This window comes from Prosopis cineraria, unplaced genomic scaffold (genome assembly GCF_029017545.1).
Source record: "Prosopis cineraria cultivar Desert tree isolate PC_DT_omini unplaced genomic scaffold, ASM2901754v1 PC1, whole genome shotgun sequence".
Classification (NCBI taxonomy): domain Eukaryota; kingdom Viridiplantae; phylum Streptophyta; class Magnoliopsida; order Fabales; family Fabaceae; genus Prosopis; species Prosopis cineraria.
In genome coordinates, this window is record NW_026555332.1 from 11269965 (window position 1) to 11289052 (window position 19088).

At 31.4% G+C, this 19088-nt stretch overlaps 1 protein-coding gene and 1 pseudogene across 1 annotated transcript; both read left to right on the plus strand.

Moving 5' to 3' along the window:
• The first annotated feature begins 6829 nt into the window (after positions 1 to 6829).
• On the plus strand, positions 6830 to 12912 carry LOC129306450 (very-long-chain aldehyde decarbonylase GL1-9-like; annotated as a pseudogene).
• A 2059-nt stretch (positions 12913 to 14971) lies between these two features.
• LOC129309286 (co-chaperone protein p23-1-like) lies at positions 14972 to 17297 on the plus strand. Its single transcript, XM_054950802.1, has 6 exons — positions 14972 to 15121; positions 16125 to 16311; positions 16401 to 16563; positions 16648 to 16691; positions 16775 to 16832; positions 16986 to 17297. Exons 1-6 carry the CDS (start codon positions 15117 to 15119, stop codon positions 17099 to 17101), a joined length of 573 nt encoding a protein of 190 aa, XP_054806777.1. The 5' UTR covers positions 14972 to 15116; the 3' UTR covers positions 17102 to 17297.
• Positions 17298 to 19088: the final 1791 nt, after the last annotated feature.

Sequence of the window (19088 nt, forward strand, 5' to 3'; positions counted from 1 at the left end):
AAAATAAATTACATGAACTTAATTCAAAATTTAGATAAACTAGATCCTTTCTCTTAAACTAAAGGATGATACTTAGATTCAAGATTAAAGTTCTTTGAAAAACATGACTGCTTTTTATTTTGAAAATGTTTATAAAAAAATTGACCATGACAAACCCAAACTCATCACCCGAAGAAACTTCCCTCCTTTTTTAGACGTCCAGCTTTCTAATGTCCAACTTCTTCATATCACCCAAACTTATATGTTTATGGTGATCCTTACTCGCATAATCATACTCTTCTCTAGGATTGTCACTAGTCTTGTGTAAAGTATCTCTAATCCTTGGCTCATCATTGGTGATTTTAATTCCTACCTATCATGTTAAGACAAACATGGAGGAAATAGTTACAAATGGAGATCAATAAAACAATTCAGATAATGTATCAATTCTTCCAACCTCCTAGATTTAAATTTATCCACATAAATTATTTTTTTAAATCTCATATAATATGAAACAATATAAATAAAAACACGTTAAAGCATATGGAATAGTTATAACTATAACGGTCTTATATGGCTATACATAGAGGACGATTATATCCATAACTATCCTCTATATTAGGACATAGGGGTCGTTTATGGTCATAACTATCCTATATAGCCTCTATGGTTTATAGATATGGTTGAAATTTGTAACTTCATATAAAATGGTTCTATAATAATTGTCCTACATTTTCCTCAATATAGGACGGTTACATAACCTTCCTATATAGCATTGGCAATAGAGAATGGTTAGGAAACACAACCATTATGTATGATATCATATGCTATAGTAGATGTAACTAAAAAAGAAATTAAAAATATTGCTTTTGATATTAGAACTTTTAAAGCTCTAGATCCTCATGATCATTATGTCGGCTTCATACACACATGTTGAAATGACCTTAAAGCCAGCACGTTTCAATTTGTTAAAAAAGTCTTTGGGAATCTAGACACCATTAGTGACAAATAATATGTTCATCACTTTTATTCCTAAAATTGAGAACATAACTTGCATGAGAGATTTTCGACTAACATCCCTTTGCAATGTGAGCTACAAAGAAAAAAAAGTAAAAAAAATATATTAAAACTAAGTTTGAAAAATAATGAAAATGCACTAAAAATTAGAAAAGATAAAAGGAAAAATGCGCAAAAAATACAATCAAGTCAAAATAACACCAAAGCTTAAAAAGAGATATTAAAAGACACTAATAAACACATCCAAAGCCTCATCACGCCAAAAGAAAAATAAAAAATTCAAAAAAATAAAGTAGAAAAATAAAAAAATTCACAAACATAAAATAAAGCTGGAAAACTTAATGCAAACGGTTGAATTTAGCAAAAATAACCCACACTAGGTACCAATAGGCAGGGTATGTAAACCTGAACCAAACTGTGAACCGTCATCCAGCCGGTCTAGTCAAGGAAATGAATTGGGATTTGAGTGATCCAGTTAATACGGGAAAAACCAGCCAACACGTTAAGTAGCATTTCACCTTATTGCTGAAGGAAAAAAAACAAGCGACTGGGAACCAAAACAGAAGGAAAGAGATGAAAAGGAAAGGGATGAAAAGGAAGGAAGAAGAAAGAAAAGGAAAGAGATGATAAAAATACATAAGAAAAAACGTCGAAGAAAAGAAAAGGTAGAGGAACTGGATATCTCAAAACTGTAGCATTTTTTATTTTTTAACTCTTCCCATCTACCATTTTTGCTGCACTAAAAGGAAGATGACTTTCACTTGCATTTAGATGACTTCTTGTTGTTGGCGTGGAGAAAATTTTCTTAGTCACAAATATGTGAGACTTTGCACCTGAGGTAGAGAGAGCAGAGAGGAAAGAGCATTGAGATATTTTAAAATACAAAAGTTAAGGGGGGAAAAGGAAGATGAAACTACACACAAATGGGATTATGAGAACCAAAACTCTGGAGGAAAAAAAAAAAAAAGATGAGGACGAAAAATTTGTTTCAAATTTTGATTTTTTTCAAAAATATGTCATTGATAGCAGTAAGTAGCGACTCCCACTGAACCACGCCACCACTTTCATTGGGACTTGTTGCGTTTTTTGAACTTTCAGTTTTCAATTTTAATATTAAAATATTAATAATAACTGAACTAGTGCCGTTGAACCATGTGTCCACTTTTTCTTATTTTATTGTACTTCATTGGTTCTTTGGTTTTCTATTTATTTTATTATTATTGTTAGTTGCTTTTTATACAAATTATTATTAGTTGTTTTTATGCCATTTTTAACTTATTTTTTATTTTATTATGATTTATTAAATGAATATTACTTAAAAAAACTTATTTTTATTTCATTTTATATATTTTATATATTTAATCTTACAAAATGTTATATTATACAAAATATAATTTTTGTATAATATTTATAAGGTTATTGTTTATTATTTAAATATTTTTCATAGTCAAATAAAAATATTTTTATAATTTTAATTAAATTTTATTATTTTAATCATGATTTGTCTGACTTTCAATTGAACTATTAACTCTTGAATCATTATTTCAACTAGTTTAAAGAGTAGTTCAATTTTTAATAACATGCCAATAGGTACCATAATTGATTAATACACACAAAAATCTTATAATACCGAATGTTTAGATTTTTTTGGGTAAAAATAAGGCAATTTCTAGAATAAGGTACTTATGCAAAATTAACTAAAATACAAAATGCAAAATATTACAACGTATCAAGAGAAAAGTGCATGAAAGTGTAGGTAAAATACAAGAAAAATTGCTTCCCAAAAATAGTGCCAAAATTGATGATGCTTTAGTAGTGTCCGTGCTCAATTAAATTAATATTAACTTAATATAATATAAACTAATCCTAAGTTATTCTTTTCAAGGAGCAGTTTAGGGTTATCTTAATTTAATTCTAAGTATTTAATTACTAATACCAAAAAAATCTAAAACTAAGTATTACTAGATTTCTATATTAAATTGCAAATAAGAAAATGAAATTAATGCAAGTACAAGTATTTTGATGGATGCTAATACTTACGTTACCTAAATGCTATTATGTAATGTATGAGTTTTAAATTATGATTAGGGGGTTTTATTTGAAGAGAATTAAAATGCCAACTAAAGAAATTAATTAAGTGACTAACTCAATTCATAAACAAAAGAATGAGAACAATTTGATTCAATTGTGGTGAATAGGACAACTTAAGACATCACATGAAATGAACTTTTCCAACTCAATTCAATTAGTTTTTTTTAATAAATAATCAAATAATATAGTCAAAACATGAAAGGGAAGTTACAAAAAAAAAGGAAAATGAAGGAGAGTGGAATTAATAAATTTAATTACATTAATAGAGCAATGGGAATACTTAAGCACAAAAGTATAACACTTAATTTACTAGAGAATTCATAGTGATTCAAGTGCTACAATTATAAATTAAGCCAATAAAAGTCATTAAAATCAATAATGATTAATTCAAATTAATCTTGAAAAATATGTTTACATTATCTAATTGAATGATTAGACAAATTAGTAATTCAATTGAACAATTAAGAGATAAAATGAGTAACTTAAATTTACAACAAACACTACGATGACAATTAAATTGACAATGAAAACTAAATTATTAATTTAATTGGCAAAGCAAGAGTTAAAGAAACATAAATTTCAAAAATTCATTCAATACAAATTTAATCTAAATATCAATCTAATCTAATATTCAAATTTTAAATATTTACAATCCAAAACTATATTATCATCAAACATTACAACTTAGAATTACTTAAAATTAAATAATCCTAAACTCTTAAATTAGAAAGATAAATGAAAAATCTCTTTCTATAAATCTTAAGCTCTAGCTTTCTCTATAATTATTCCATGCTGTGTCTCAACTTAGCTTAAGCTTCCATAAATTTTCTTCCTTCTCCTTTACCTTAGAAGCCACGGCCATGAGATGATTAGTGGAGATGAAGTTTATTAAATGAGTGAATGGCTTGGAAGTGGGAGTTTGAAGAGGTGAGTAGGTGAGGTGGCGCACGTGATTGATTTCTGGAGAGGTTAAGTGGTCCAAGAGTGTTTAATTAGAGAGAAAGAAAATGATGGTGATGAAAATGAAGAATGGGTATGTCGAATGAAATTGATGAAAGAAAGTGGAAGATCAAGAAATGGCACATGAAAGTGGAAGATGAGGTCTGGTTGGATGAAGAAGGCGAAATATTAAATTCAAAGGGAGCCAATAAAAAAAAATACATAAATTCTTAAAAATGAAAAGACAAATTCCTTTAATGAACTTCAACGAAGACTTCCAAATCCTGAGATATCAACATAAATCTATTAGTGTAGATAATTATGTCTAAAATAAATTTCATATCTTATGAAATATTTGAAAATTAATTTTTTCAGCAATTGCAATTTTCTCACAAAATGGCTAAAAACCCAAACAATATATGATAATTCAAAGATCAATTAAAGATTCATAAAATTAAACCAGGTTAAAAATAAAAAATAAAATGGGAAAAATTTATATACTTATCGTTATATATTTAATATTCTTTCATCCAATCAAATTAAGACATGTGAATTTTAATATGTTAATAATATTAACAAAAAAAATTTATTATAAAATAAATAATCAATAATAGATACCTATGTCTTGATTTAATTGAAAACAAGCACATTAAGTATATAAAGCTAAGTATATAAAATTTTTTCAAATAAAATATTAACAAGTTAGCTCAAAATTCCCATAATTAATCCAAAAATGTATTATTCCCCAAAGTTAGCTAATAATCCAAATAACATATAATAAACCCAACTTAGCCTAAAAATATCATTAAAATACATGAAATATATATATAAATTATGATTTATCAATTCTTTCACACTTATCATTTTCACTTCAAAGCAAAGTAAATAAAAAAAAAGATATTAAAAACTGACATACCCTGAATTTTGTATCTTTTACGAGGTTTTTTTTTCCCGTGATCTTGTATTAAAAAAAATACTCTCTTTGTTTTAAATTATAAAACACTTTTAGATAAAATATCACATATCAATAAAGCTCATTAAATATACTTTACAGCCTTACCTTTTCAAGATAAAAATATAAACTTTTAAAAATATCCTTCGTTTAATACTTCATTGATGAAAGAATATTGAAGAAAAAGAATACATGAGAAGGGTAGTATTAAAAAAGTATCATTAATAAAATTTTATTTTTATCAAAGTGTCTTATACTCCCTCTATTCTAAATTATAAGACACTTTTAGGGAAGATTTAGCGTCTCAAAATATAAAACACTTTAATAAAAATAAGGTTTTATTAATGATACTTTTTCAATATTATTCTTTTCATATATTTTATTTCTTTAATATTCTTTCATCAATAAAATATTAAATGAATGACATTTTTAAAAGTTTATATTTTTATCTTGAAAAAAATAAGGTAATAAAGTGTATTTAATGAGCTTTATTGGTATGTAAGATTTTATTTAAAGTGTCTTATAATTTGAGACAGAGGAAGTATATAAATAAACTATAAGGATCGCTTGAAGATTAATTTTTTCCATTTATCTTAATTCAATGCATAGTTGAAAATGATTATTGAATCATTAAGCATAGTCATATCATATTCAACAAATTTAACCATTGTTTTCAAATCAAAGATTCCCCTGTTCAAACAACCATTAACATTCATAGTCTATAAATCTCAGACAAAAATAACATTTCTAATAAGGTTATAAACTCATTCAAGTTCTACAATACCATCCTATCCATTTTAAATTAGCTATATGAAAATTTCTAAGTCAATAACCCGGTTTCACCTTCACAAAATTTGGCAAGCACCAAGATAAAAGTTAGGAGTTTAAAATTACACCATGAATTTGCTTGATTTTTTTCACTATGTGGATTGCAATTGTTTTCAAATACCAAAAAGAAAAACAAATTGCTCAAAAATTCTTCAATTTTAATTTGCATATTTTGATGGTACAAGCTTGCAACAAGGTTTTGGGGGGAAAAGTGGTATACGGATGGTACGTGCATGGACCCAAAACCTTTGAACATACGCGATTGAAGGAAGAGAAGAGACTGTGGTGATTGATGATGAACATAGCACGTGTTCGCAACATCCATCAAAACTTTTCTTCTGAGCTAGAAATATTGAACTTTATGGGTACCCCTAACTACTCTCATCACCATCTACAAAAAAATAGGTGAAAAAAGAAGTTGATGCCAGAAAAGAAAATACCTCAATCATTTTCTTGTTTCCTAAACACGATTCTTCTCTCCCTGAGAAAAAGGTAGAGTGGAAGGGCAAAGCAAGCATATCAAAATAATATTAAGTTTCAAGATTTTGAAATCTCACAACTGTCAACCAACTATTGTTTATCCATTCAAATGTCTAGATCTGAATGTCCAATGCACTTCCTCTTGTGGAGGGTTTCTTTTTGAGACGGTATTGTTCTGATCAATTGGGTATGCTAGTAAGCCATTTCCCCATTGGGGAAAGTGTCATACATTTTGTTTAGTTTTTGAGAAGCTTTTATCCTTTTTTTCTACCTCTTTTTTAAATTTTGAATTTCAGATTTTGTTTTTTCATTTCCTCTAAACCTATGAAACATGCAGTAGAAGGCATTTTCTTGTTTGTTAAATTTAGATTATTACCTATCTTAATTTTCATTTTCATTTTCCTTTACAGGGTGTGGGGAAAAAATCATTGGTGTTATGAGATCTTTTATTGTGATGAAATTTTGACTTGCACATTTTTCTTCTGGGGCTTGAGTTACTAGTATAAAGTTGATTTGTTTCACTATCATCACATTGGACCTATCATGGTTTTGTGGGAAGGCTATGTGAGCAACGAGTTGATGGGCACATTTGCCCCTATTGTGCTTTATTGGATATATGCTGGATTTTATCAGTTATTACCACCTTTAAACAATTATCAGTTACATTCTAAAAGAGAAGAGGAAGAGAAGAATTTGGTTCCACTCTCAGAGGTGGTGAAGGGTGTTTTACTCCAACAGCTTGTTCAGGCAACTGTGGCACTATTATTGATTAGTCATTAATTGAGCTCATTCCTACTAATATCTGTTTGAGATTTTTGGCTAGTAGCATTCCTAAAGAAACCTTTTATTGTATTTTAAACTCAAACCCCTATATCTTTTTGTTGCTTTTGCCTGCATTAATTTTTTTTGGTTGCTTTCTTCATTTACTTTATTTTTAGGATAAGTAATTTATTTGTTATTCCCCCCTTTCGATCTTAGATTATGCCCCCTTTATTTGACTTGCAAAGTAGTTTGATGACTGACTTCACTTGGGAAAGTTGAAACCTGTGCATTAAATAAAATTGACTTCTTGTTGTTAAATGATGATAAATGACATAATTAACTAATAAACAACCTTGAAGTTTTCTTTGTGACGGCAAAGTGAGTGTATTCAAAGGATAATAAAGTTGATTAAAAAAGTCTTAGTCCTTTCTACCTTTTGTTGAAATTCAATTTAATTTTGAAGAAAAGAAGTAGAACATGTAGTTACTGAGGATTTTATACTATGTCAATATCTTTAACTTATTGATATGATAAAGAAGTTTGCTGAGGTGATAGGACTATAGTTGCTTGCTAAAAAGAACTCTTTGGTTATATTGAGTTAATGAGGAAAGAAGTCTCTTTCTTTTTTAAACAAAATTTAGTGTTGGTGTTTGATCTAGGGTCTAGGGAAAGTGAAAGGGGAAGGCATGATATCTAACCCTAGTATATATTAAGCTTACTTCAATCTTAAGGGCTAAGGTTGGAACTTAGAGGCGTGTGAACCATCAAATTATGGTATTGACATTATGTTTGAATGGTTGATATTCTTCTCTCATAACCTTTTTTTTCTTGGCCATAAGCTCACCAAACTTATCTCACTTCTCAACTTCATAGTCCCAATTGTGGTTTTGCATCTGTAACTTTTCATAGTATCATTTTATAAAATTCTTGTCTGGCTATATCATATATTGTATACATTTTTTTTGGATCTTTCCATCTTTGTTCTATTTCATGACAGTTATGGAATGGTCAAACATTGTTGTTGAGTTATCTGATAAGGTCATAAACATCCTTTGATTGATATTAGAGACACATCTATTTCCACTTTGATGTATGGAAACTATATAAATTGGCACCTGTGGCAAACTACTGCCAAGTGCCAATGTGAGGCAAAGCATGAGTTGCTTGGTCAACTTTCTTAGACAAACCATTTTAAGAACTTAAAACATTTGCTAGATCTTCTCTTTTTGCAATGTGAAGTGCCTTAATATATTTGAAATAGGTCGTTAATTTTTAATTGTTAATTGCTAGTTTCAATCTGACAAGAGTGATGTAGAATATATTTCTTTCCCTTTTACTTTATTATTTAATGCAAATTTTAATTGTTATTTGATTAACATTGTTGTTTGAACTATCTATGTTCTAAGGTAAGCTATATGTATTCTAAAGTCATTCTTAAACTCTCTTTCTTTGTTCTTCCATCTCAATAGCTATCTTTTAGGTGAAGAATCTCCTAACTGCTTGAGTACGCATTTGTTTTTCTATATTTATTTTTTCCTTTTATTTTATTGCTAACCTTGAGTAGTTCTTACACTAAGGATTGTAGGAAGGTGGGGGATATGCAGTTCTGTCTCCCCCCTCCCTATGCCATCTATGGGATATGTAGCTCATTTGATGAAATTATGTAGTTGGTGCAACTTGTTAGATAATAGTATTAGTACAATTAGAAGTTTTATTCTAGGTCATTATTCACTAGTTATTGCTTTGGATAGAAGAGGACTTGGCAATAAAAAATTATTTTAATAAAACTGAATAACATTTCTACTTGAAAAAATATTACCGGGTTTCTTTCATGTGAAACACTTTGATTTTTAAGGGAAAGCTTGGCTCTTGTTGCTACTGTTTGTCTTTTGGTGTTAAATAATTTGATGGAAGGAGAAGCGAACATGCTAGGCTCTTAAGATTAGGACTTTATTGTTCTGTTCATCACAGCCTACTAAAGCTATGCTATAAGAATGGTTTTTTCTCATTTTGGTGTTAATGGAGGATTGAGTGAAGTTAGCATTCGATCTGCAGCTTATAATTTGTTTTAGATGGAAATGAAAACATTGGTTGATGGAAGCTTTAGCTATACTTTAGCATTTTCTTGTACCTCAAGGTTTCTAGCCTTGTATGTGTCTATCTACTATGCAAATAATTATCAAATTACTTAGTGTCTTGAGATACACAACAACAACAACCACCATCACTCATTAGATTAGGTTGGCTTATGAATTGAACGATGCCATTATGTTTTATTATCAACCAAACTTTTAGGAATATTGTTAATCAAGAGGTCATGTTCAATAACTTCTATGAGTTTTTTTTCCTGCCCCTTTTTATAGGATTCAAAGTTATCTATTTCACTCTTCTCACTCGTATCTCTCATGGCCTTCTCTGTACATAGCCAAACAATCTCAAATGATTTTCTATCATCTTCTCTCAAGAGATGTCACATCTGCTTTTTCTTATATATGCTTATTTTAAATTTTATCTTTTTATGTATGTCCGCACATTCATCTCAACATTCTCATCTTTGCTACTCCAACTCTATGCTTTTGTTCCTTTAAAGCCTAACATTCACTATCATATAATATAATTTGTCTTACAACGATTTGATAAAATTTTTCTTTAAATTTATTAGGTACCCTTTAATCACAAATAACTCTTGTAGCTTTTCTCTATTTAAACCATCTAACTTGTATCTTATGTGCAATATCCTCATCAATTTCACCATCAATTCAAATAATGGCTCCTAAATATCCAAACTTTTTCACTTGTGATATGATTTGATCTCTCAATCTTACTTTCAAATTACTACCGACTGATCTCTTATCAAATTTGCAATGCATATATTCCGTTTTACTCCTACTCAAGTAAAAACCCTTTAACTCTAAGGCCCTCCTCTATAACTCAAGTTTGGAGTTAATCCCTACTCTTGACTCTGCAATAAGAATTATATCATTTGTGAAAAGCATGCAATTGAGGATTTCGTCTTGAATATATTCAGTTAAAACATTTAAAACTAGGTTAAACAGCTAAAGTCTCAAAGATAATCCTTGATGCAAGCCAATCCTTATCAAGTCCTTTATCTCACTACCAGATGTTCTTATACTAGTTGTTAACCCCACATATATATCTTGTATAGTTGTAATAATTTTGAATACAAGGATAGTATGTTGTTAGTTCACTTACCAATGTAGGCCATTCCTTGAATATATACTTTTCTTGTCTATTGGAGTTTTTCCCTCCATAATTGCTTGGAAGTATCATGTATCATTTTGGAACACTTATAAGTACCTCATGCATATGCTGGTAATGGTAGATGCCTAGCATTAAGGCCTCATTTGATATAATGGAAGAATTTTTGATGGAATCAAAATCAAAATCAGAATAGAATTAGAATTTAAAATTGTGTTTGGTATAATGATAGAATTCTAATATAATCTTAATAGTACATTTACTTAAAATAAGAAAAGACCAAAGTGCCCATTTCAAATTTCTTTTTTTAAAGCTCATCCTTCCAATTGTGATGGTTCTAATGTGATTTACAAGGTGAGGCTGATGGACGAAGAGAAAATCATTCCTTCCACAAACACAAACTAGAGAAATTGCAATCTAAAGCCATCATATAGGTGCCATATTCTTACACTTCTTCAAGTTCATCAATTTTAGGATGAGCATTATCATCAAGCCTATATGATTTCAACCCTTCTTCATTGATCATTGCCCTTTCTTGCAATCTAATAAGCTGCCTCTCTAATCCTCTGGCTGCCATTGTGGAGACGTTTAGTGGGAATGCCCTAACTACTCCACTCTACCCTCCAATTACCATCAGCAAAGCCATACTCGACGAGGCTAGTGATAGGATGCCTAGGATTTGAGCGATGGAGGTTGATGCTTCTCTTAATGGAACTGGAGAAGGTCAGCAACTCATAAGGAAGAAGGCAGATCTACTGGGTTAGAGCAAGACAAAGGTGATGATGATGAGGGCCAAAACATCAAATAGAGAATTTTATGGGAATTGATCCCATTCCATGGTGGTTTTGATGGAATTTAATTCTGGCTTTTTTGTTGGAATCGAGATTCTAGAGAATCCAGATGCTACCATACCAAACATGTTAAAATCCATATTCTATGTCTAATTTCGTTTCTGCATTTAGGATTCTCACACGCCAAGCACAGCTTAGGTTTGTTTATGAAGGAAAAAGTCAAGAAAACTTGCATGTTGGATTTATTATTAAATAGAATTGTAGTCTTTCCTTGATTCATTATCATTCTATATCTTAACCAAATGAGTGAAATGACCATTGTAAACCCTTTAATTAGTTGCTACAATTATTCTCCCATGCAGTTATAGATTTGTATTGTGACTTGTCTTGATCAATTAATATTCTTTTTTCTCCAAACAGCAAAGTACTATTAATGGATTTCATTACCTATTGTGTTTTTTATAGGTTAGCAGTGTTGTATGCATTGAATATTGAAGTTGTTGAATATTAAAGGGGATCTTCTTAGGATGGAAAGTGAAGCAAAAGGCACTTAAAGGAGTATGGAAGTGGGGCTATGGTTTAATAGAAAACCCATTTATGCATGATGTTTTTGCTCATGATAATCATAATATTTTCCTAAAAGGTTTATATATGAAAAGAAAATATCTGGGTTGGTAAAGTTTTTCCATGGTTACTTAATTTTATTCAATTCAGTTAAGGAAAAAAATGGTCCTCTTCTTGGGTTTACAAAAATACAACAAGAACCACCTAAAAGCTACTACTGAATGCTAAATTATTGGTTTTGTTTTTTAGGTTTTGCATTAGTTCCTTCTATACTATGGGTACTTGGATTCATTAGCTTTATCTTTAGCGTGTTTTTGGGGAGTTAAAGGTCAATGATTGATTCATCTGCACCTTTTATATCCCTTTTTCTAGTTGTGATGCATTATGTATATGGTTGGTTTTGGGCAAAGTATGGATTTAGCTTTTCTGTGTAAAATAACACAAATTAATAGTTTGATACTAATACATGCAAGGAAGAAGTTCAATCAGTCAGACTTATTGAGGTTGGTACACTCTATAGAATCTTATTTAGCTCTCTCACAGACATGTTCTTTCAGCTTGTTGGATTAGATCTATAATACTTGATGATTAATGCACTGCTGGCAGAACATCCTGCTGAAACGTGTTAGTCAATGTGTAGTGTATAAAGATGTTTCATGTTAGGACTTTGGCATCTTCAATTTATTATATATACTCATTTTCTGTTTTCTAACGGCTAAAAAAGATGCTTACTGCTATAATTCTGCAATTGACTTTAAATGCAAATGCATCTGGGTTACGGTGCAACCTTCAATTCTTGTACAAACTTTTCAGATCATCATTGCCATGTTTGTCATAGACACGTGGCAATACTTTGTGCACTGCTACATGTACTAGAACAAGTTATTATACTGCCACATCCACTCCCAGCATCACAGACTAGTTGTTCTTTATACAATAGGTGCTTTATATAACCACCCTCTCGAGGGTCTTCTTCTCGACACTTTCAGCAGTGCCATCTCATATTTGGTTTTTGGAATGACTGCAACATTGGCCATCGTGTTCTTTTGCTTTGCTGTCATTAAGACAGTGGTTGATCACTATGGACTCTGGTTGCCTGGAAATATCTTCCACATGTTTTTCCAGAACAATACAGCTTATTATGATATGCACCATCAACTACAAGGGCTGAAGTACAACTATTTTCAACCATTTTTTTCAATATGGGACAAAATTCTCGAGACATACATGCTGTACAATCTTGTGAAGTGAGCCGAGGGGGGTTTTACAATAAAGGCATTGAAGGACTAGTTTTATGTCATAAAAAAGTTGATCATGTATTACTTGTTCAACTTCTCACTTCTAAATTCTAATGGGAGTAACCTTCCCTTGTGCAACTAGGGTTGCTCATTGGGAAAGACTCTGAAGTCTAACCCATCATCCCCTGGAGACTTTACAATAGGCATACATTTGATATTGATTACAGCTTCCTAGTTTTAATTCAGTTCATCTTGTCATGGTGGCTTTGCTAGCTTGCCAATTGTTCTCTTGCTCTCTATATTCTATATCATACTTCATTTTTAATGTTTATAGAATCCTTCATGGTGGGGATAGTTGATTTTGATGTATTTGAATGTGCAAACTCATGAAAGAATACTTGGTTTCCACATTACCAATTTTGTAATTTAAAATATTAATTGATTTGTATTTTGTTGATAGGCATTTGTGGGTTTGATTGGGTGACTTGGTATAGAATTTGGAGATTTTGCTTTTAAATTTAATGTGTCGATGTTTTCACATTACTAAGAGTTGCTACACATATAAGAGTTGAAACTTGAATCTCTAACCATTTATTTAAAATTAGATTTTTTAAATTTACTTATTTTGTTTGATATTTGGTAAAAAATGTTTGTAAAATGGGTTATTTATATATTTTAAAAAAGCAAAATGATAAGTATGTGGCTTAATTGAAAATTATACAACTGTTTGAAAAGTCGTGTATTTGTCAATTTTTTATAAGGTGGAAGAGAATCTCAAACACAAGAAGCTTATTTTAATTCACTTTTTTATTATTTTAATCATGATTAAATTTATTCAATTAGTTAAAATTATTTTTAATAGAATGTTTGATATTTGGATTTAGATTGCTTTAAACTCAAATAATTTCTTTATGATATTGAGTGAGTTGCAGCAAGGTTTATAATTTTTCAAAAATAATATGAAGTGTATAATTTAATGGGTTAAAGAGCAAATTTGCTCTAAATGTTTTTTGCACAATGCAACTAGTACCATCAACTTTCAATGGATAAAACGTAATCTTAAAAGTTTAAAAAATCGTGCAATGTCATTCTATAATAACATTTGATTAATGTTGATCATTATTCTCAAAATTGAAAAGCAATTTTTTCTTGGAAGTTTGTCTGAAAGGATAATCGATATCTCAACTTTTAATTGCTGCAATGTTTTTGGATTATTAACGTTCAAATTAAAAAGATACAATAACACATTATAATCCAAAATCAAAATAAAATTATAGGCTGAATTATATTGAACATTGCCAAGTCAAAATCTAGGCTAGTCTATGTTATCTAGGAGCAAGTCTAATCAAGTCTATATTTTTTTTTTGATTGCTTTTTATTACCATTGTATTAGAGATAATTGTGTTCAAGATACGATGGGATACTAAATGTAGACAACTCTCCAAAATGGGATTCAACAAACTTTGGTTAGTCATATTGTGAAGGATTAACTTTTTTTACTAACTCAACTTTTGTTGGTCATGTTTATATTTACTTATGATTAGAGCTTGCACAAGCAAACCTTTTCATGAGCCCATGTCTAGATTTTCTCATTAGCAAAACAAAAGCAAGTTTGAATTTTACTCAAAAGGAACCCTATAAAATATTTTGGAAAAGGCAGCTTGCTTTTAAACAACCTCGAGTAAGGCTTAATTAAAATAAAAAACACTAAGAACCATTTTTAAACATTGACAATGTGTAGTTATATTTCTCTTTTGATTTAAACATTGATAAACTAAAAATATTGATGCTAACTAAAAGTTTAGAATATCAATTTTTTTTTTAAATTTCCAAGCAAAATTGCTCTTTAAATTTAGATGGGTATTTTTAACCAAGGGCTAACGTTGGTTAAACATTGCTGCGAAGTGACACTGTATCGTTTTTGGAGCTTCCAAAAAACATGTTTGGCAAAAAAAGTTTACGATAAATTATCCTTTAACCCTAATTTAATTGAGCCAGAGAAATCTTGGGAATCAATTCAGGACGAAATGAATAAAAAAATAAAGTTTATCTAGTATTATAATATACAAATTTACTAATAAATATCGTCAGAAGGTAACAGCTTGCGGATTTTTTTTTTTTTTTAATGATGAAAACCGGAACTATAAATACTAAAGGAACCCTTGCGTTGCGTGTTCTCATCGTTCCTCCTAGCCTTCTCTGGAAAAGTCTATATTGATCGTAAGCTGCTTTGGATTGTTCAGAGAAAATTCGAAGATGAGGTTCGGTTATTTTTATTCTTATAAATGTATTTTCTTGTTGCAGTTTAGCATCTGAGAAAGTTGACAGCAGAAATTTGGAGACATATGTATAACTAAGTTTTATTGGTATTAACTTTGGCGTTTTGACCCTTTGTAGATTGAATATAATTTGCTGAATTTTATATTCTTCGTGGTGTTGTTTCGTTTCCTTTTTTCTTTTCTTAATTTCTTGTTTCATTAGGTTGATTTTTTTTTTTTTGTGTTTTTGATTTTGTCAGGGTTTAGGGTTTAGGATTATGGAATTTTGGGGTTTTTAGTGTGGTGGCAGAGACCTTGCAAGTGTAGGTAATCGATTGTCCGTCTCGACTTCGAACAGTTTTTTTTCTTCTGCGAAGAAATGGAAGCGTACGAATATTGATTATAGCTATAGGCTTTTATTTTACTATGGTCTTGTTATTATTTTGGATCGATTCTGTAGCTTCCGTTGTTCACGTTTTACTTTGGCCTTGCTTTGTCATTGTTGGAATCCGCACTTTCAGATTGTAGATTACTATTATGCACTGATGCAACAGTGTATAGTTGTGGTGTTGTAAGCACTATGCTTGATATGACATCAGTCAAATAGTCTTGTTATATATTGATGCTATATCTTATTTGTGTTGCCTTGTACCTCCTGATTCATGTTTTAACTTATAACGTTGTTGGTCTGAAAAAGTATTTTCTTTGATCTAGCATGGAGGTGGTGAGGATAAAGGAATATTTAAATTTTGTGATTTTATGTCCATGCGTCTTTTTCCATTAAAAAGATTTCCAAACTTGATCAAGTAATTATTTATTTTAACAATTGATGAACGGAATACTTTTCGTCTTGAAAAATTGGAATGCTTGTTGACATATGAAAGGAAAGAAATCCATTTCAACTCAGATGACCTGGCGTGACCATTACCTAAGACATTTTCTCTATTTGACAATGAGGATTCTCACTTTTCAAGATCACTAAGTCCCTTTGACTTGTAATATGCAGCCGTCATCCCAATGTCAAATGGGCCCAGAGGTCTGATAAGGTTTACATGACTATTGAGTTGCCTGATGCCCAGGATGTGAAACTTAAACTGGAGCCAGAAGGGAAATTTTACTTCTCTGCAACTGCTGGTGCGGCAAAAGCTCCTTATGAAATTGACTTAGATCTATATGGCAACGTTAATGTAGAGGTAAGGTTGTCATTTTCATAGTGATCCTGGTAATCATATATCTTTTGCACAATTTTTGTTAATGATTGCTTCTTTAATCCTCCTTTCAGGAGAGCAAAGCTAGTGTTGGTTCCAGAAATATCTGCTACCTAATAAAGAAGGCTGAGGACAAATGGTGGGACAGATTATTGAAGCAGGGTGGGAAACCTCCTGTTTTTCTGAAAGTTGATTGGGACAAATGGGTTGATGAAGATGAGGAGCAAGATACTAGCTGTGAGTGACTGTACTCAAATTTATCTAAATTCAAGTCTTTTATTTTTCTCTGGTTTAACTCACTCGTACATTATGCTTTTTTAGTGGGAGCTGATAATAACATGGACTTTAGTGGGTTAGATTTTTCTGTAAGTATCCACAATTCTGAAGTACAATTTATCTGTATATTTTACGTTTAGGCTTGTTACATGTGTTTTTCTTAATTTTCCAGAAGATGGGCATGGGAGGTGGTGAGGGATTGGGTGATTTTGCTGCAGGCGATGATGAAGGTAATTGTTCCAAAGAAATTTATGCTTTCACCTTTTTTTTCCCCTTACATTGTATGCTAGATTCTAATTTATACAATCCAAATCATTATGAAGCTGTAGTTTTTTTTTTTTTTTCCAGCAACATCTGACCGGAGTTTGTTGGCCTTTTTGCAGATGAAGAGAGTGACGCAGAAGACGACGCTACTGGGAAAGAATCTTCTGGTAATGAACATCTCAAAGGAGCCACTACTGGTGGTGAACAAAGTGGTGAACCTGAAGCTAAAGCTTGAAAACATGGCTTCAATTATGAGTTCAAGCATTGAGAGCTTGCTTACTGCCTTGGGGATGATTTAGGTTTTTGAGGGAGCTGACATTTTAATTAAGTATTTCATATTTTCTCCTTGGATGTTGAACAATAGTAGTTAGGTGAAAACGAGTTGCCAATATGATATTACTAGAGAATGCTATATATTTGCCCCTTCTACAGGTGAGAGTCTTTGAAATGCTTCGTGAATGAGTTATCTGGCACTAAAAAAGATGTGCGTAGACAATTATTTAAATCAGATTTAGGAGAATTTTTGAGGCGACTAGAATTTACACGTCACTTCTGAAAATGGAGCCATCTTCTCATGACACATTTATTTTTTGAACAGTAAAATTATTTTTTCTCCTAAATACCTTGTTAGACTATGTTTGGTGGGAGGTAATGGGTGAGGGAATGACTGTTTTGTAAGTTTGGTCGATTGTCTTGTAGATGAAATTGGAATTGAGGAAATTTTTGAGGCACAAGTTGGAGGAAAAATGGGTTAAAGGAGGGGTTTGTTAACCTAGGGATCAGCCAATTAGAGGTGCGAAGGCTGTGGAATGGGCCAAGGCTGTGGAAGCTAGTGTAGATTTGTTATAGGAGTATCAGAGCCAGATCCAATCCTCCATGAGATTTTATCTGTCATTAAGGAGGCAGAAGTAATGATTCCTTTCCCTATCCGGGAGTAGTTGTCTGGACGGCGGATGGGATTTGAGGCTGAAAGATCAATGTACTTCCTCTAAAGGGTAGGTGCTAAAAGAGAACCCTCTCTTATAGAAAGAATTTGCGAGACGTTCTTTGCGCAAGCAGTGATTACTGACCATGTGAATAATTTTAAGACCATGGCCTCCATATTCTATAGGTTTGAACAAAGGGGACTTATTAGTAAGATGCATGTGTTTCCTTCCATTAGTGAAGCAGCAGAAAAAAATTAGCACACTTGGCATCAATTTGAGAGCAAGGTCATTGAGGTAGATGTATACGTGAGAGCTGGAAGATGTTAGCAGTAGAGAGCACAGACTTTATGATCGCCAGACTAGATGCTTGAGGTAGCATGGAGATTTTCAATTGCTTCACTAATGAGTTGGAAGATTTCCCCTTTATCTCTACTTGAATCAACCCCAGTTCCTAGATGCTTACCTTTTAGAAGGAATAACTCCTAATTCTTCAGCCCATTCAGCTTTCAAGGTTAAAGTTGTTTGGAGGTTAGTGATTAAGATGTACTTCTGTGTATTTATGCTCCCACATGACATAGTGCAAATATTTAATATTTCTTTGATCGCAGAAATGTTACCTCGTGCTTTCAAAAAAGAATAGGGAGTCATCTGCATGTAAAAGGTGTGAAAAAGGAGTAGCATTATTGCATATTCGAATCCCTTTCCTGTCCTTGCTTCTTCTTCTTCTTTTTTTTTTTTTTTTATCAAGAATCAAGCAAGAGCTTATATTAGTGGTCAAGATACACAAATAGGGTGAAAGGTCACCTTGCCTGATTCCTCTATTTGGCGTGATGGTTTCATATAGGTAGCCATTGGTTAGAATTTGATATTCCTCTGTGGATGTGTATCAGAATATAAGGTTTATCAATTACAGTGGGAAACCCATAAGCTGTACGATGGCAGTGATTAAATTTAAGTGTTCCGAGTTTGGTTTTCCTCTTATAGGCATGGTGTAGTTGGTGCATGACATCTGTCGCTCTAAGAATATTGTCTTTGATTTACCTATTCTTCAAGATGGCATTTTGGTGAGGATGGATAAGGTTGTTTGGCACAGGCTTCATTCCATTACAAATGACCTTGGAAAAGATTTTTTAGGAGGTATGGCGTAGGTTGATAGGCCTCGAATCCTGAAAAGTCTGCACATTACTGGATTTTGAGATAAGCGTGATGGAAGACTCATTCAGTGTTCTGAGCAAGAATTCAGAATCCCAAATGTGTTGGAACCGTTGAAATCTCATCCCTTTGAATTGTTGACTA